An 18,668-nucleotide genomic window follows, 5' to 3' on the forward strand; every position below is an offset into this window, starting at 1 on the left:
CATTAACTGCAACCTCTTTATTTCTATGTAGGTTCTAACCTCACGCTCATGCAAACTGCCATCAAGCATCCAGGGAGGTGTCACAGCCCTAAGCCTGACAGGATTCAAGAAGCATTTGGACAACACCCTCAGACACATGGTGTGAATTTGGGGTTGTCCTGTGCAGGGACAGGAGTTGGTCTCGATGATCCTTGTGGGTCACTTCCAACTCAGGACATTCTATGATCTACATATAATTCCTAATAACCCTTTTCAACCAAGCTGTGCTGGGAGGAAAACCCAAGCTTTGTTTTCTTCTCCTTACCCTTGCTCTTCTATTTCTGACTCTACTTACACTTCACATATAAAGTGCACTTAGCCTATCCACTCAAGAAACCTCATGGGAGAATTCCCTTCTAGTGCTGCCGTGATTGATGCACAGGAGAGCAACACCACAAACAGCACGTTCTGGGCAGCGTTTCAGATTAAGCCCTCTAGCTAGTTTACCGCCTCTTCCTCCAGGACAACTCTTTACTTGACCTGACTATTCAGCTCTGGTACTCAGTATCCGACACCCACGGTCTCCAAAGGTTTCGCTCACTGCTAGATTTGATATCTAAACCCTGTTAAGTAAACCTCATCTCAGCTGCAACTGCAGCACTCTACTGTTTAAGAACACAATGTGATTTTTCATCTAGTCATATCTGCATTCATTGCATAAGCGTTTCACTTTTCCAGATTAACTTCAGTGCATTGTTCACTTGCTGTTTTGATTTTTTTTTTAACGTTAGAAGTAGCAGCTATTATTAGCTTTAATCTCAAGAAGCTTTAGATTTCAACCTTACCTAGTTCACCTCTTCAAAGATTTTGTACATTATGATATTATTTTCAAATTCAGTTGCAACCATAAAACCTCATGTCAGACTGCCCTCTCCTGGCAAGCCAACATACTGCTGTCACGACAAGGTGCAACCCAAGTAACTACTGCCATTCTGTTTCCAAATACAACATTTTCATTGTGACACAAAAGCAGACCCCAAAATAAAACACCAACAAGACTGTTTTGATAACTTCAGTAATGTTTCTGAAGCAGCATAAGATGAACAGCATTTAAGTGGAGAAGTTTCTTTCAAGTTGCCTTAGGACTTCTTGTCTTGGCAAAAAATAACGTCTGTAGAGAAAACATGCATAAAAATGAAACTGTTCTGCTTGCTTTCAAGCTTTACAAAAGCAGCCAAGTACATAAAGTATTTTATTCCACATCAATTATGTTAAAAACAAGGTCACAGAAGAGATTTTCAACAGAAAGCTATTTCCTTCAAGCTGGCACGGGTACTTCACTAGGGTTGAAACAGAACAGTATGAAAAATGAAAGCAACAGCAAGTGTTTAAGTAGACCACCTACAGTCATCACTTTTTATTAATTGCTCAAACTAGAAAAATGAAACCAGCAAGATGACAGGTCAACTACTGAATAATGCACACTGTATTTAATACACATACACTGAAGACTGGAAACATCCAGAAATGAAATACAGCTTTATTGTATGATAAATGTTTCACTTTCCTTAGCCAATTTATTTTTTTTAAACTAACATTATATACAGTAAAGATTCACAAGCTTTTTTTTTTGTTTTGATCTGATCTCCAAGCATAAGTTAACCAGAAAATTCATAAGGAAATACAAGTGGGAGGGAGAAGAAAACAGCACTTGAGAGAAATGTAAGAATCTAATACTGACCTTCGCTTTAGAAAATCAGAGAAAGCTGAACGCTCATGCTGCGCGTCACTCGTCTTTCACCACTGGTGAAGAAAACCTCTGGAATTTCAGGGATAGGCGTGAGAAGAGGTTTCTTCGAAGCCATCTCCCTTTCCCCATATAAAGATTTTTTTACTTTTTTCGTTCTTCTTTTCTCATAGCTTGCACGTCTTGTTTTCTGAAAAGATTGAGAAGACTGAATAGAGCACAATGGAATGGTCCTGTACAGTATTTTCCAACAAATAAGTTACATCATTACTGGATTTCAACAGGTAACAATTGTTTCTCCTAAAATGAAGGTTCTACTTGTTCTGCCATCTACAAATTAATCTTAAAAAAAAAAAAATAAATAAAAGCAAATGAGAATTACTTCTCAAGTATGAGAACTGATTTTTGTTTCATTTAACTAAATGTAGAAGTTCCCTCATACAATACTCTGCCTGCCTTATGGCTCACAGAGCACAAGGTTAACGAGTTCAAAGTTCTTTAGCACTGGGCTTGGGAACACAACCACATTTTCAGTGATACCAAAAGTCACCACAAGTTGCAGAATAAACTTAACTTTATTAGCCTTTATCTCATGTTCCTATATTGCAAAGAAATTAAAACAGAAAAATTAGACAGAAAAGTTTGTTTCCATTCTCCTCAATTTTCTGTGATTATAACTTTTTAGATTCCCATGAGTGAAGCCCCTGATCCTATGAAAGAAAGTATATGAGTAAATCTCTTCTAAATTTTGTCAGACTATCTGGCAAAGTTCCTGGAAAATCCAATAGAAGTAGTAAATTTAACTATCAGACTATAACCAACAATGTTTTTAATAACTGGAAAACCACTTTCACTCAAAAATGAGATTTCCTTAAGACAACTAGCTGGGTTAACATGAGATCTTTCCATATACCTGGATAGATCCAATCCTCATACCTGAAGATATAAAACCTCTTACAAGCATCAAGAGGTATAAAAACCAATTCTACCCAAAGAAGTTAAAAAACAAAACCAAAAAGAACATCACTAAAGAAACTTACCTTCCTTTTAGTAGAAGAACGAGTTGTTATCATATCAGATTTGTCAGTTTCTGCTATTACATATGAAGAAAATAAGAATATTGAGTTAATAAAAATCACATTAGAGGAAGTCACCCAAATAATTTCTAACATTATACAGAGCACACTTAGTCATCTTAGTGTTCAGTAGTGTTTTCTGCACAAAGGACTATCAAACATGGCTAGATAAAACAAATTTAACAGCTTGCTTTACAAAACAGAAGAAAACAAAACTTATTTGTTAACAAAATAATTAGCACCTACACAGCTTTCACAGTTTTCAGATACAGAAAGATGCATTATCTCATGACAAAAATCCAAATTGGGGTTACCTTCTGCATTGTCAACAGGTGAGAGGCCGTCTGCAGCAACAGAACGCTCCACTAACTCTTGAGGAGGGTCAACACATTCCTTGAATGAAAAAAAGATTTTGGCACCACACTATACCAGATATATACCGGAAAACACCTTGTCCTTTAGCACCTGGAATAGCCAGGCAATTGTGGGGGTTTTCTGTTCTGGTCTTTTCTTTTCCTTAAAGAATACAGCAGCTCATTTGCTATATATGGCAGAAAGAAATAGAGTCTCAAAAGTATAGGAATAAGCCAAGGCAATAAAAAATTTCACGGGCTACCAGTACTCGATCTTAAACGTAGCTCTACAGGCCAAAATGCTATTTAGAATTCATAAAGCAAAAGAAAAAGTTCTCAATGCCATCCTAAAGCTTCAAGGAGACTGGATTTTAACATTTTAGTGAATTCTTTTCAAAAGCAAGCAGACTGGGGAAAAAACCAAAAATCGAACATCACAGAGATTAAGAGGCTGTTTCTATAGCTAAAAAAAAAAAAAAAAAAAAAGAAAACAAAGCACACCAAAAAACCCACAGACTTACATCACTGCAATCGAAGTCATTACTTTGTAAGCCTGGATGTCTGAGGGGCGTTGCTCCTTTGCACAATGGAGTATTTGCAGGCAAAGTTTCATCAAATATTTCTGGGCTTAGAGCTTCTCCAAAAGTAACTCTTCTCTTCTTTGGCTTTTCGGAGCTCTGTCTTTCAGTTTCCTCTATTGTAATAAAATACACAGACTGTGTGGTGAACTTGAAACTCCTAGAGCAAAGACTTTTCAAGGTCTTTTTATGGGTCTTAACATAATCACCCCCCTCCCCAACCAAACAGCAAAATACCACCTTTACATGTACCATGGATTCAACCAGGATTTTCAGTATAGCTTTATTACACTGTCAAGAATTAAGGAAGAAAGAAAATAGAAGACTAGAAATGACTAGCTGTTCCACAAGTCCCAGTTGACAAGTGTAAAATTTATTGAAAAACAGGTGATTCTGTTATTATTATTCTTGTATTAGAGGCCTTCTGAAGTTTTGGTGTGGGATTTTTTTTTTTTAAATAGACATTATTTTCCTTGGCAACATTATTTTCCACTTCACACAGTAGAACGCCACATGTGAGCTACTTCAGTGGTGGTTAATGCATATCATTCTTCAGATTTAGCAAAGAAGCAAACCATTATGATCCCACAAAATACTCTGCCTATTTAAAAACCAAAAGGTGAATCTGACCTGTTTGCAACGTTTCAAAGGTTTCTGCACAGCTGGAGTCTGTGAGAGATTCACCTCCTCCTCCACCAACTGCATCATGCGAGGATTTCTATCAAATTTAATGAAATGGTATTGAATAGATGGTTGTATCACTTAAAATATTGTCATTGTTCAAATCAAAAGTGAAAATAACTTTTCTGTAAGCAACATTTATTAACCAGTCCTATTGTTTAAAGAAACTGCTTGTTTTCTAAATGAATAAAACGTGCATCCTTAGGGTCGTAACTCTGTAGAAGTCAGTGAACCAACCTTCGCGCTCTCCATTAGTTGCTTCACTGGCGTTTTCTTTAATATAGATGGCAGACGGGAGCCACACTGTCCGTGTTCGTTTAAGGAAACGTTGCCTGTATGCAGTGGTGTGCTAGGTGCCCTGCTGTCATCAAATGCTTCCAGGCTCGGTTCTTCTGCAAAATTAACTTTCTTTCTGCTTAGATCTGATACAGCATTACTTCTAACATCCTTAATGATGTCATCAAAATGGAAATCTTTAGAGCAAGTAGACAGATATGACAATTAAAGACTGAAGTAAAATCGAGAAGACTTTAGTATCAGCAACATGAAATATAAATGTAGACGTCTTGATAGATTCTGTGCATCAGCATCTCAAAAAATCCATCTGTTTTTACATTACTGCAATTATTGTGCTGCATTTACATTTCATATTTTGATAAATTTACAAGATGTACAAAAGTAAAAAGGGAGCATTGCATGAAGGCAATGACATTTTACATAAGAGTTTCTCTCTCATCCATGTAAACTGGAGAAAAGAAAATGTATTCTCTAAAGCAAGAACATAGCAAAGATTATAATAGTGATGAATGCTCTTACCATGGCCTGATTCTAAGATATCTCCAATCTGACCAGCCTTCAATGACTTAATAGGACTGTGTTGCTTACAAACCCATTCCTAGAGAAAAAGTTACAAGATTATATATACATTTATAACAGCTATTTATATACACACCTACACAACACAATAAACAAAAAAAATAGAATCTGCTGAGTTTTTTGTGAAGCACTTGACATAAATCTGGTTTGCCTGTGTCCTCATTACTCATCTGTAATATCACAAAGATACTTCTCGAAGTGTTGCTTCAAGTGATTATTTATTAGCATCACAAGTATCAACAGCAATCAACACAGAAGAAGAATACTGAGGTTTGGAATATTTTTCACCTGATCGCTGAAACTTTTAATCCAAAAAGAACAGGTCACACTTATCTGACTAAACAAAGAACCTGAAGTTTCTCAAATCAGTCTCAATATTCAAAGATAGGTGGTGGTGGAGGTATAACTAATGAAATGCTGCCTTTTAAAATAGCATGAACTACAGAGGTTTTTTAATCCCATAAACAAGGATTTCAGTGTTTTCTTAATCACTAGAAGACTAGAACTGATTATAGCATCCACATTGAACATTTGCATGTAAAAGACAACTGACCACAGCCTCAGAGGAACCAGCAGCAGGTGTCTGAGGTTCAGCTGTTGTCCCTGTCAGTCCAAACGGAGCCATGTCAGTGCCAGATTTTGCTTCCTTTGACTTCTCATAATAAGATGTAAAATTCCTACAAGGGCGAGTTGCTGTCCTACTTGTTTTCTCCACGTTCTTTGCCCTCACTCCTGTAAGTACCTTTGAAACAGCAGCAGCAGGTTCAGTGACAGTCACATTTTGGCATGAAGACAAGATGGTGCAGATCGTGGTATCGGACTTGATGCTGTTGCTCAAATTGTGTCTTAAATTGTCTTTCAAATCAGCTCCACTGTTGGCTGACATGAACTCTTCACTCCACTGCACCAGGTTCTGCTGTTTGGTAAAAGGTGCTTTGTCCTGAGCTGTGACAATTAAAAAGAAAAAAAACAAACAACAAACCACAAAGACAAACTTCGGATTTTTCAATGAATGCTCTTTTTGTGTCTCTTCACCAAAAGGATGGTGAGACTGAAAAAGTGAGGTAATTTTCTAGTCAGGAAGAAGAAAACACATGACTTTTTACTTCTACTTTGAAAATAACATTACCAAATCATCAAAACAAAGCAAGTTATTATTTTCGTATAAATGTTATTGAGACCACCAATACTGGTGAAGTAAACATTGTAGTTTTACACTATCATCTTCTCACAGTTTCCACAGCACTGCCCTCTCCTGCTTTTGCAATACTTATTATTTTCATTAAGAAGGATGTCAACACCACAGTAACATTTATATTAAGTGGTTTTTATATTAAGTGTTTGTAGTTTTGTACTTCTGGGCCTAAAGGAAGACCTAATGTTTAAAACAAATCATTGACCAGAAATGTAATCAACTCACAACAGCCTGTTTCCTGGGAAGCATCATTCACTTGTGACGGTCCAGAGAAGCCAGTCTCCCCTTCTTCTTCTTCTTCTTCTTCTGATAATTTAAATGATGTTTGAAAGGCATCTATCTTGTCCTTCAACGACCTGACATTTTCATGTTTAAAAGGACTAAGCTGCTAAAACAAAATTAACCTCATAAGACACTTTTTTTCCCCAAGATGACATGCACTTTATCACTTTGTATTTGTACTTTGGCATAAAACAAACTCAAAGAAAGAAATCTTGTATTTAATCTGGCTGCAATTTTAGTTGTATGGTAAAAATATGCAAAAAAGGAACTGTATCAAGAAATCTGCCTTTCATAATCTGTCCCTCTAGACCACATCCAGAATTTACTTCACTTTGAACTGTCAAAATTTCCATTAGCCAAAAATCAAGCATGGCAAATGCAGAAGAGTAAAGTTTATGTTAAACAAAGTTAAAATATATGAGCATGCTAGACATGGAGAAAAGACTCCAGACTCTACGCAAACAAACTCTCTAACATCCCCTTATTCTGAAGTCAGGTGTCCAAGAGAAGCCAACCAAATTAAGGCCATGGTTATTCCTTCTGGCTTCTTCCTAAGATTTGTCTTCTCCTTCTGCCAGCGTATGTTGATTCCTGGGGGGAGCTAAACGGACACACGAGATATCTGAGAAAGACTCTCACCTCCGTAAAAGCAGCTTTTTGCCTGTTGCTTCTCTGCTGGGCAATGAATCGAATAAGTGTATTATTTTCTGGTGACCCTCGTGCTCCAATGTTTGATCTTCGTCTAAATTTTAATGAAGTTGGAGACTTCCCTGAAATGGGGACAGGAAAGGAAAAAAAAAAAAAAGAACCTGACCTAAATTAAAGCTGGATTAGATGGCCTCCAGATGACCCTCTGAAAAGAAGTTACTCTGTCCTTACCTATAGATGGTTTAGTAAAACTTTCTTGACTAATCCCAAATTCACCAATTGTTACAGTTGCAAAATCGACAGGTGTTTTCCTCGGTTTCTCTGCTCTTCCACCATCAGATTTTTCTTCTGCTTTGTCCCTATTAGGCGTCAAGTAGCATTCATCCCCCAAAGAAACAGGTCCACATCTTGGAAAGTTTTCTTTACTGTTCAAAGGCAAGGGAGGTTCACCCACCATATCCCCTTTTAGTGTCTCAAAACAGCGTTCAGGAAACTGACAGCTGCCAAAACCCTCCTTGTCATGGTCCGGCTCCTTCTCCAGGCGTTTGCTGTATCGCCGGGTTCGTTTCTGCGACTGTGCCTGGTTCCCATCAGGTAAATTCTCCTTCTTGGATGCCTTGACAACTTTGGATTTAGTCGCTTTGCAAATCTTCTGGTCTTTCGACAGATCAGGGAAAGAGGCCTCTTCCTTCTCTTCAGCGCATCTACTCTCATTTTCTTTAAATTCCAGGGGGGCATTTTTACTCATGGACCGTCTGCGCATTGTTAGCAATTTATTTTAAGAAACATTCAACCAGCCTTTGCTCTCCTGTAATTAAAGACACCTATCAAAAAGAACGAGAGATTTTAATAGGTATTTGGGAAGAGCAAGAGTTCGCTATCGTTTCAAACTGCTACTGAAGGTTTGACAGTGTGGTAGAAAGTCAGTTCTCCAGAAAGCTGCACAGAAAGGCCACAAAACGCCAGCACTTTAATGAAAAATGCACTATAAACCTGCAATATAAACCTGCAACTTCATGAGTAAGGAAGTACAAGGCTGTGCTTTCGCTCTTTATTAAGCTTAAAATTCCTGCGTTAAGCACAATCACACTGTGATAGTTTTTCTTTAAATGTTGCAGCAAGCATTAGCAGGTTAATACTAACCGGAAAATTTTAAGAGGCAACTCTTTTTGCATTTAGTTTCTTGGATTTTAAGGTAAGCATGTAGAACTCAATAACGTCACTCCAAAACTTTGCAGTTTTTTTGCATTGCGCGCTTCTTGCGCATTATGATTGCATTACGCATTTTTGCATTGCGCACTTCTTGCGCATTATGATTGCATTATGCACTTCTTGCACGTTATTATTGCATTATGCATTTTTGAATTGCACATTTTCTGTTACACATTTTCTGCGTTATTTTCGCTTTATGCATTTTCTGCATTTTGCATAACGCGAATTAGGCTATTAAATACCACATGAGCTACTTTTTTTTTTTTTTTTTTCCCCCCCCTTTTGTCAACAGTATTAGCTGATACCTCCACGTACCCGGTTACATGAACACAACCGAGAGCTGATATTCTGCAGGGAGCAGCGCCCAACCCCGGTGGTTCCCGGGGCCCAAGGGGCTCCCCGGCCGCACCCCCCTCCCCCAGTTCCCTCAGCTCCACCTCCCAGCGCTCCCCAAAGCCCCTCACGGTCCCCACACCCCCTCAGACACCCCTCCAGCGTTCCCCCCTCCTTTATACCCCCTCACCAACGCACCCGCCTCTCCCCGCACCCCCGCCTTACCGCCGACCTCCCCGCGTCCCCTCACGCCCGCCCCAGCGCCCCCACAACGGCCGTTGCCGCCTCACGCATTCAAACCGAGCCGCGCTACAGCGTATCCCTCCGCGCCTCTCGCCCACCCCTCGCACCCGCCGGCCACCAGGCGCCAGGGCCAACGGTGCACGGGAAGAAGCGGCTCGCACAGGAGCCGGTCCCAGGCCGCCCCGCTCCCCGGGCGCCGCTCGGGCTTCGCGGGGCGGGGAGGGGGGGTGGGACTCTTTCTGCGCGCGGAGGGATCACCAACGGTCGCTCTCCCACTGAACTGCAAGTTTGGAGGATTAAAAAAAAAGGTCCATTCACGAGCCGAACCCACGTGACAGGCGGCACCAATCAAAGGCCACTCTGCTCCAAGTCACGCTTTATGCAAATATCGGGCTTTACTCCTGTCCTGATTGGCTGCCGGCCGCGCCACTGCCGGCCCGCCCCCCGCCGCTCCGTTGACATTTCCCCGCCCACCCCTCCACGCCCCTCCCACTCCGGCGGAGCGCGTTTCTTATTGGCCAGCCAGCCAGGCGCGGCACCGTCACCATTGGCCAGAGCCCGTGTCGGTCAGCGCTCGCTGCCTTCCGGGTTCGGCGGGAGGAGCGGCTGCCGCCGCAGCATGAGGCGGGTCACGCTGTTCGTTAACGGCAGCCCCCGGAACGGGAAGGTGAGGGGCGGGCAGGGGGGGCCGGGCCCTGCGGGGACTCCCTGAGCGGCCGCGGCCGTGGCGGTGTCGGACGGGCGGGCGAAGCGCTCGGCCGCCCCTCCCGGGGGCTGCGGGAGCCGCGGGGGCCGGGTCCGGTGCTGCTGCCGGCGGGGCGGGGGGGTCCCCGGCGGCAAACGGCGGCTGTTGGGCTGTCTGAGCGAGTGGGGGGGTCGCCACAAGGCGAGAACTTCTTGTTGGAGTTCGAATCACCCTGGTTGTTGTCATCGATTGGGGCAGCAGGGTGAGCCGAGGCTGCAGCGGCTCCGCTGGGGCTTGGGCTGGTCACCTGGAGAAGAGAAGATCCGGGGAGACCTTAGTGTGGCCTTTCCGTGCTTAAAAGCAAGATGGGGATGGAGTTTAGAGCAGGGCCTGTTGCGACAGGACAAGGGGTGATGGTTTTAAATTAAAGGAGGGAGATTCAGGCTGGACATGAGGAAAAAATTGTTGCCGCTGAGGGTGGTGAGAGCCTGACCCGGGTTGGCCAGCGAGGTGGTGGCTGAACCATCCCTGGAGACATCCCAGGCCAGGCTGGACGGGGCTCTGAGCAACCTGAGCTGGTGCAGATGTCCCTGCTCATGGCGGGGGTGGGACCAAATCACCTAAAAAGGTCCCTTCCAACCCAAACCCATGTGTGATTATCGATTCCAGTCCTGCTGACATGTCCTCAGTACCGGTGGGGAGCACATACATTAAATCCTGCGGGGTATCAGGTCTCTGCCTGGTCTAACTAATGCTGCATTGTACGCATTCTGTGGGATAGCCAATTAAAAAAATGGTTTAAACTCTGCTCGCTTGTTTAAACCCATGTAGTAATGTTTCAAGAGTGAAAAGAAGGTAATGATAGCCCAGGGACTAAGTCTGAAATGGCAGAAATGATATGAAATGATATGAACCCAGTGTCTGTAGCCACCTCTCTGTTCCACAGGTTGTGGCCGTGTACGGGACTTTATCAGACCTGCTCTCTGTGGCCAGTAATAAGCTGGGAATAAAAGCGACCAGTGTTTACAATGGAAAAGGCGGACTCATCGATGATATCGCTTTGATTAGGTAAGACTTATCCAATAAAAGTAAAATCATGGATGCGGATTAAGAGACTTGCTATTAATGCTCTGATCTTAGTCGATAACCAGTGATTTCCTTAAGAACAGATCTTGTCATTGCCAGCCAGTGTGCCCCAAGGTGCTTTCCTGCCTCAAGGTAAAATAATACTGTCTTTTGAACTTCAAAGCATTTCTGTCTTGATGAATCAGAACTTGATACAAGCTGGAGTTTATGCATTTTAACATCCCCCTGTGCTGATTCACAGCGCAGTGTACGTACCGGGAAAATCTCCCTGTTCTAGTTGGCAATTGGATGAGTTTTTTTGGAAAAGGAGACAAACTCGAGCATTGCCTTGGCTTCACAGAACACTCCAACAGTGGGGAGAAAAGCAACTATTTTGTAAAAGTAAACAGAAGTAACAAGTGATCCCTACCTGGCTGATGCAGATAACATCTCTAGTGAAGTCACTCGTATTACAATCCACTGGAATCTGCAAAATTAAGATAAAAATCAGATACTAAAGTTCTAACTAATAGCAACCTATTATTATTTACCTGAAACTAATAAGGAAGGGTTCCCACTGTCACTTACTGGTTATGATTAATCTTTTTTTTCTTTCTCTTCCTCTTCCCCCTGCCCCTTCCAGGGATGATGATGTTTTGTTTGTCTGCGAAGGGGAACCATTCATTGGTAAGTCTGTAATTCTTACGTTTAACCTTGTGCTTCACGGAAGGAGGTTTCGTTTTGCTTTAATGTAAAACTTAACTTTTATTTTCTGGTGTTTTCAGAAGATTCCTCTTACCATATGGAGGATGCAGAAATATTCACAATTTTTCTAATAATTACTGTGTCTTTCTCATCTGTGTAGATCCTCAGGGCGATGGGAGACCTCACGAAGAACTAACAGGGTCACACACGGATTGGTTGACACTCAACGTTGGAGGCCGATACTTCACCACTACACGGTAAAACTGCAACTACTTGGTTTTGTTCTTAAACGACTTGATTTCAGTGGTTACAGCAGCTGGTAGTTAGTGTATGTTCAGTTGTTGAGGCTTCAGATGCTCTTGCAAAAGAACAAGAAAAATAACTTACTATAGAGTAGGAGTTCTTTGACTTGTGCAACTTTCGCTGTATTTCCTATTTGCTACCACAATTTTGCAACAGATTAATTCTTAAACAGTTTACATATGAAGTAAAACTGTCAAAAAGCCTGAACAGGCCCGGATTTATCCTTGGAATACCTCAGTTAACTGAGTGCTTTGTATTTAAATTACCTTTACAATACCTCAGGTCAGAAATGTATTTTGTTATCACACTATATGAAATGAAATCAGTTCGGTGTTGTAGCCATTGGAACACGTATCGTGCACCGAGGGCAGGAAGTACACTCCAACCAGCAAGGTTGGCTCTGGAGGAAAACATTCCATGTAAAAATAAAATTGCGCTGCCTTGTTTTCTAGGAGCACTTTGGTTAATAAAGAACCTGACAGTATGTTGGCCCACATGTTTAAAGATAAAGGTTGGTATATTGGAGTAAACTTTATTTTTTAAGCTAAAAAGATAGCAAAGTAGGGAAAAGGCACTAGCATGTTGAGACTCTTGTTTATACATTAAAATATCCAAAGTATTAAAGTATCAAAGCAGGACATATCATTGTTCTGCCCATGTAACGCTTATCATCTCACAAACTGAAAATATAACTTCCATCCATAGTTAATATTGTGGGGTCTTTTTTTGTTTGGTTGTTGGATTTTTATATTTTCATGTTATTGTTGCTCAGTTTTGCCAACAGAATTGATGGGCAAGCACTGTACAAAACAGCCTGTAGGAAATGAAAATCTGAATGCTGCTTTTATTCTAGCCATGATTCTTATGTATGTGATAAAATGTTTTAGTTGTTTATAGCACCAGTGAATTCGTTTTAAGGTGATTTCCTTCCTCCTCCCAATTTTTTCCTTCCTTTCCACCAAAAAATGCCCTTTTGAGTGGAGTATTTCATAATCCAGTACCCCTTTGTAGTAACAACCTGAAACTGAAGCAAATGCTCTTCTATTAATATATCACATTTAATTGTGTATATGTTGTGGAAACAGATGCATGGGGCAATAAGCAAGATCACAGAGGAGCATTCCTAATTGACCGCAGTCCGGAGTATTTTGAGCCAATTTTGAACTATTTGCGGCACGGACAGCTCATTGTAAATGATGGCATTAATTTGCTGGGTAGGTATTACCTGTATGACATCTCCTAAATTATTACTCTTTAGAAGTTGAACTTTGCCCTCAGGTAAACACGATAAAGTTGGTGGGACTTCGCTCATCTAAATGTTTGGGATTTTTCTTTGGGGAATTTTTTCTCAAGCATTGCAATTCCACATGCTTGGTTTAATGAAGATATACTGTTTAAACTTATTTATCTTGAGAGCATTAAAAATTCTCCACACTGGATTAATATCTGGCTGTAATTCAGAATTTGATATTTTGAACCTAATGCTGGTATTGGAAATGTCCTTTTTGAGTTATTTTTTCCATTTAGCTGCAAGCAAGCTCACTTTCCTTCTGTCCAGTTACATCTAATATAATTTATGTGGTTGTCAGTTTTATTACTTTGTGGATTTCTTAGAGACTCCTTAAACTTCAATAAGCGATCTGTTCATCTTCGTTAGCGTAGCTAAAATGTATTAAAGTTGTAACAAGTAGGAAAAGTCGATTGAATTGATGCTTCTCCAATAGGGAGGATGGATTAACCCAAATTTGCTGCTGCATTCTTGCTGTGACTCTACACTCTCGTTAACAGCTCCCTGTTAATAACAAATATTTCTTTGTTTCCATAGGTGTTTTGGAAGAAGCCAGGTTTTTTGGTATCGATTCACTAATTGAACATCTAGAAGTAGCTATTAAGGTAACTTGTTTTCTTTAAGACACGACTGCACAAGTTGTGTTCTTCCAGGCAATAATTGAGTCCTATCCATGTCAGCTTTGAAACCGCTCTCTCCACAGAATTCCCAGCCAGCGGAGGATCATTCGCCCATATCGCGAAAGGAGTTTGTCCGATTCCTACTGGCCACCCCAACCAAGTCTGAGCTGCGATGTCAGGTGCGAAAATGCAAACTTTTTCTTGATCTGTAGTGTCTGGTGGCGAAATATCCTGCAGCATCATGTGACAACATGAAATTCAAACTCATTTTTAAATGAGTTTTGATTCCAAGCTGCGGCAGAGAGACCTTAACATCAAATTCAAGTGCACTGTTTGGGCTGCTTTCATTCGTTAGGTTGAAAGTTTCCTGAATGAGCAATGTATTAAGCTCATTGAAACGTAAAATGCACTAGCATAACCAAGGACAATGCTTGATAGCTTTGCATTTACATTTCATTAGTCTTAAGCAGTAGAATGGATGGTCTTGTGTGTCTATATCTATAGCCCTGTGTATATTTATATACACATGTACATATACATGATTCTCTTAAAAGTTTTGTGTTCAAAGCTACACCTTCTGTAACTTTTGGGGGTTTATTCTGTTTTTAGGGTCTCAATTTCAGTGGAGCAGATCTTTCACGTCTAGATCTTCGATACATTAACTTCAAGATGGCAAACCTGAGCCGTTGCAACCTCGCACACGCCAACCTGTGCTGTGCAAATCTCGAAAGAGCCGACCTCTCTGGATCCGTGCTCGATGTGAGAATGGTCACGTCTTGGAAAATCTGGGCTGTCCTTTAGCTATTTTAACAGAAGAGGAACTGGAACAAGCAGATCAGCGTAAAACGTGCAGTTCTTCAATATTTTCGGCGATTGTTCTAGTTAGACCACTTCAAAAGCTTTTTGAAGCTATCTTAAATTTAAAGAAAAAAAGGGCAGTGGGTGAGAATCATCTGCCTTCCTGGTGATAAAGAAGTAACAGCATAGCAATCTTAGACAAGGCTGTTGTGCTTTTATAGGTTTCACTTCCGAGACAGAAATGAAAAGCATACTCTGATCATTTTTGGTATTGTTCATCTTGGCACTTTGACGAATGTCACTGACGTGTCTCTCTCTATCAGTGTGCAAATCTTCAAGGGGTGAAGATGCTGTGTTCCAACGCAGAAGGAGCATCTCTCAAAGGGTGCAATTTTGAAGATCCATCAGGCCTTAAAGCTAATTTGGAAGGTAAGAAGCTTTTGCCTGTTAGGTACTCTGTGGAAACTGAACCACGTGTTTGTAAATCCGTACAGCACGTGAAAGATTTAGCTGTGGTTTGTACAATCTGTATTTTCATGAGAAGAGGCCACAGATACCGGACTGAGTGTGCGAACATAAAATTCCAAGTTCTACCTTGAACTCTATCCATTGACATGGCTCTAAGGAAGCACTGTCCTGGAGTTACAGTGTTTCTGACTGTTTTTCCTCGTAAACCTACTGTGTGTGTGTTTTAGGTGCTAACCTGAAAGGCGTTGACATGGAAGGCAGCCAAATGACAGGAATTAATCTCAGAGTGGCAACGCTGAAAAACGCAAAACTAAAAAACTGTAATCTTAGAGGAGCAACTTTGGCAGGAACTGATTTGGAAGTGAGTTATGATCCATTTTATATACTAACTAGTCAAGTGATGAAATTTTGAGGATTGCTGGCTTTTGGCTGGGTTCTCCAGCTTCAAACTAGACAGAGCGCACTAATCTTTTTCAGTCCTAGTGAGCTATGGGTGATCTAAGGAATCACATTTCATTCTAATTTGGATTTGCCAGCACCTCAAAGCCGCAGGACTGGCTCGTACCATCTCAAAAATGATGCACGGACACGGTGCTACACTGAACTCTTGGGGTGAGATCAGGCCACTGCTGAAGAAAAAAGCAGTTGCCTGGGTTTGTGGGGGTGTTTTTGGTCCTGGGACATGATTTGTAGAGTAATGGTGGCATCTTACCCACCTGTGGCACGTGGTACACTGCTGTCTCTGTTAATTAGACAAACTAGCTCATTTTGCAAGCTGTGTACTTGGCCATTTCATCCCCAAGTACTAGAGTTCAGAGTAATGTCTGGTGACATTGCAAGAGGCAGCTTCTTTCTAGCTTTGTTCAGCAAGCATTAGTAAATCCTGGAAGACAATTTGATATAAAGAGTGTAAGTCTAACAACTTAAAAAGAAATCCAAATGCTACTGTAAAAAAAAATACTCCCTTACAAGAAGGAACTAAAACTCTAAACTGGACTGATAGACTAAAAGTTTACACTGAAATTTATGGAAGTATATGTGGTTTCCGTGTAAATGTAGTTAAGGTAAAGTTTAGAACTAAGTTCTGGGTATATTCAAGTAACGTTTCTTTTCTTTTTGCCATTTAGAATTGTGATCTATCAGGTTGCGATCTACAAGAAGCTAACTTGAGGGGATCGAATGTAAAAGGAGCTATCTTTGAAGAGATGCTGACACCTTTGCACATGTCTCAGAGCGTCAGATAGGGAAGAAAATATGCCGAAGAGGAAGGAATGAAACCATTTATTGTGACGTTCTTCACCTCCTCCCCTTATTCAGCTAGAAGTAATGGTTATTAGACAACTTACATTTGCAGTAGTGCCTACGTAAGCTCTTCTTTGATCACTTTTAGGGGAGGGAGCTTTTAAGAGGTAGAAACAGGCGCTGTTTCTGCCTTTGTGAACAGAGTGAGGAATGGGGCTGGTTCTACAACCAGAACACGTGGCCGGTTTGGGGCGGGAGGGTTAAATAGATTCATTGTTTAGCATTGCCTCACCTCGGAATGCATTTTAATTTATAAAGCACAATATATGCAATTCTATTTATTAAATCTGTAGCTGCAATATGAATAGAAAATGTTATTCATGGATAGTAGCAACAAAGTTCAGGTTTACAGTTAGACTAGTGTATTTACAGTTAGTTTCGTCATGCACAATGTATTAAATGACAGATGTGGTTTAGACATTGTCCACAGGATGTTTTCAGGTACTCTTCTGGGGTGAAAACAGGAGTTAACGGTCATCATAGGTAACTTATTGCCTTGTAGTTTGAATGCAGGTATAGAACAGCTTTATCGTCTTCTATAATGTGCAGGGGAAGCAGCTTCCACTGAAGCGATCTGCCCACGCAGTAGATTTAGTTCTATCTAAAACATCCCTGTTCAGAAATTGGATGTCTTGTTTAATCCTTTCCAAATGAGTCTGAAATTGCACTATCAATCACAGCTGGTAAGAAAAGTTCTCGTGCTTTCAGATGTTGCAACCACTCCGAACTAGAGGAGCTGTAGATTTTTCATTCTTTGTGGGGAATTAAACGTACATAGGAAAATACAAAATACTGTCACCAAAGCAGAGATAAGCCCTGGGGCCACAGCACATGCTCCGTCCTCCAGTGTAGGAATAAATGGTCCGTTTCCCCTCAAAGTACTATGCAAATATTCTTGTACGTGGAATTCTTGAAAGCGTGGGCATAATCCCTTACCCGACCAGATCTCAGTAGCCCACTTTGCACCTGCTTAAAGCGGCTGTAAAAGCGTCTTGCGTAGGGCAAAGTGCCCTTTCCACAACGGCTTTACACGCGAGCAAATCGGGAACTACGCGACTTCTGCAGAGCAGAGGCCGCACAGCATCTCGTGAAGTGGTGGTGCGCTTCGTTTAATAAGCTGTTTCCATTGTAGTACCGATCTAGCTCTCATCTAACACAACGCTTATTTTATACACAATCAAAAAGCACACAAACCTATACCAAAAAAAAAAAAGGGTGCATCAAGAACTCTTACCTCAGATGCTTACTTAAAACACCCCAAAGTTAAAACTAAGCTTGAATCTAAGGAAATGCAGCTGTTACTGGAAGTTCAGAACCAATGTATCCTAAAGCTTACGGAAGGTGACACTGTTGTTAGCAGGCGTTTGAGTTCCACCCTTACTTCAGTGGGTTGATTTTTCATTTCAGTGCAGATTTCCTGTCCTCTGAACAGTCTTCTTGTCTCAGTAGTTGTTATGAAAATGCTGCTTTGCCATCAATCTAGAAAGATGAGTTCAGGACCAGTATATGATTTCATTGCGGGGAATTGCAGGATTCTCCCTTATTTTCAAGTTGGGTTGACTCAGGCATACGACATGAACTTCTGGGACTCAAAATCCCAAAGCCATCTGGTTCAGGATCGGGATTTTATTTCCTCCAGATTCCCAGGCCTCTTGATCTGGCCCTAGGACAACACGGTGAAATACACCTCTGGATTCAAGGGAGATATTGCAGTGTGATTTCGGAGTCCTTGCTCCCACCTCAGTGCTTTCATTGAGAGTGATGTATATGTTGCAGTAGAAGATTCGTAGGGCTAGAGAAATAAATGAATTATTTTTCTTTATCATATTTTGTAGCTGGCAGAAGTAAAATATTGTATGGAAAAAAATATCTATTTTCATAATCACTGTGTATAAACTATATTTGAACTTTCACTGAAGCACTATGTTTTGAATAATCACAGCATGTGGCATCATTCATTCACAGATGAATTTAAGGTACCTCTTTTGCTATGACAAAGCTGTATGAATAGCCCAAAGTGGCCTATTCGGAAATTGCAGGTTCCAGCCTGATTTAAATTGCATTAATAAAAGTGTGAAATATAAAAGTGTCTTGGTTGTCTCAATCTTTAATGGGAAGGACAACAAGTTAGAAGAGAACACAACTTTTGATAGCTCCTTGTACAGAAACTTAAAAGTATTGTAGCTAAAGTTGGTTTTGCCCTTTGTAAGAGCTCGTCTGTCACCTTAGCC

The 18,668-nt window shown here is 41.0% G+C and overlaps 2 protein-coding genes across 4 annotated transcripts; one reads left to right on the top strand and one right to left on the bottom strand.

Moving 5' to 3' along the window:
- Positions 1 to 1,069: 1,069 nt before the first annotated feature.
- CDCA2 (cell division cycle associated 2) lies at positions 1,070 to 9,397 on the bottom strand. 3 transcript variants are annotated; one of them, XM_065651804.1, is made up of 13 exons: positions 9,311 to 9,397; positions 7,647 to 8,239; positions 7,407 to 7,537; positions 6,711 to 6,870; positions 6,033 to 6,235; positions 5,231 to 5,309; positions 4,652 to 4,887; positions 4,364 to 4,451; positions 3,677 to 3,849; positions 3,117 to 3,195; positions 2,767 to 2,819; positions 1,721 to 1,916; positions 1,070 to 1,150 (listed from the first exon to the last, which is right to left on the bottom strand). In XM_065651804.1, the coding sequence occupies exons 2-12, from the start codon at positions 8,176 to 8,178 to the stop codon at positions 1,728 to 1,730; spliced, it is 1,923 nt and encodes a 640-aa protein (XP_065507876.1). In that variant the 5' UTR covers positions 8,179 to 8,239; positions 9,311 to 9,397; the 3' UTR covers positions 1,070 to 1,150; positions 1,721 to 1,727. The 3 variants fall into 3 exon arrangements, with proteins under 3 accessions (XP_065507876.1, XP_065507877.1, XP_065507875.1); XM_065651805.1 differs by having other exon boundaries at positions 2,767 to 2,816; positions 6,711 to 6,873; XM_065651803.1 differs by having other exon boundaries at positions 6,711 to 6,873.
- Positions 9,398 to 9,800: 403 nt separating this feature from the next.
- On the top strand, positions 9,801 to 18,523 carry KCTD9 (potassium channel tetramerization domain containing 9). Its single transcript, XM_065651665.1, has 12 exons — positions 9,801 to 9,870; positions 10,835 to 10,956; positions 11,597 to 11,640; positions 11,819 to 11,915; positions 12,414 to 12,472; positions 13,047 to 13,175; positions 13,787 to 13,854; positions 13,953 to 14,048; positions 14,479 to 14,628; positions 14,991 to 15,096; positions 15,363 to 15,496; positions 16,263 to 18,523. The coding sequence occupies exons 1-12, from the start codon at positions 9,823 to 9,825 to the stop codon at positions 16,377 to 16,379; spliced, it is 1,170 nt and encodes a 389-aa protein (XP_065507737.1). The 5' UTR covers positions 9,801 to 9,822; the 3' UTR covers positions 16,380 to 18,523.
- Positions 18,524 to 18,668: the final 145 nt, after the last annotated feature.

The sequence above is a fragment of the Caloenas nicobarica genome, chromosome 25 (assembly GCF_036013445.1).
Source record: "Caloenas nicobarica isolate bCalNic1 chromosome 25, bCalNic1.hap1, whole genome shotgun sequence".
NCBI classification, from domain to species: domain Eukaryota; kingdom Metazoa; phylum Chordata; class Aves; order Columbiformes; family Columbidae; genus Caloenas; species Caloenas nicobarica.

Coding starts and splice junctions, on each gene's coding strand:
- CDCA2 (XM_065651803.1), bottom strand. CDS start 8,178: ATGCGCAGACGGTCCATGAGTAAAAATGCCCCCCTGGAATTTAAAGAA. Junction 4,452..4,651: donor AACTAATGGAGAGCGCGAAG/GTTGGTTCACTG, acceptor TAAATTTGATAG/AAATCCTCGCATGATGCAGT. Junction 3,850..4,363: donor CTTTGAAACGTTGCAAACAG/GTCAGATTCACC, acceptor TTATTACAATAG/AGGAAACTGAAAGACAGAGC.
- KCTD9 (XM_065651665.1), top strand. CDS start 9,823: ATGAGGCGGGTCACGCTGTTCGTTAACGGCAGCCCCCGGAACGGGAAG. Junction 11,641..11,818: donor CGAAGGGGAACCATTCATTG/GTAAGTCTGTAA, acceptor TCATCTGTGTAG/ATCCTCAGGGCGATGGGAGA. Junction 11,916..12,413: donor CGATACTTCACCACTACACG/GTAAAACTGCAA, acceptor CTTGTTTTCTAG/GAGCACTTTGGTTAATAAAG.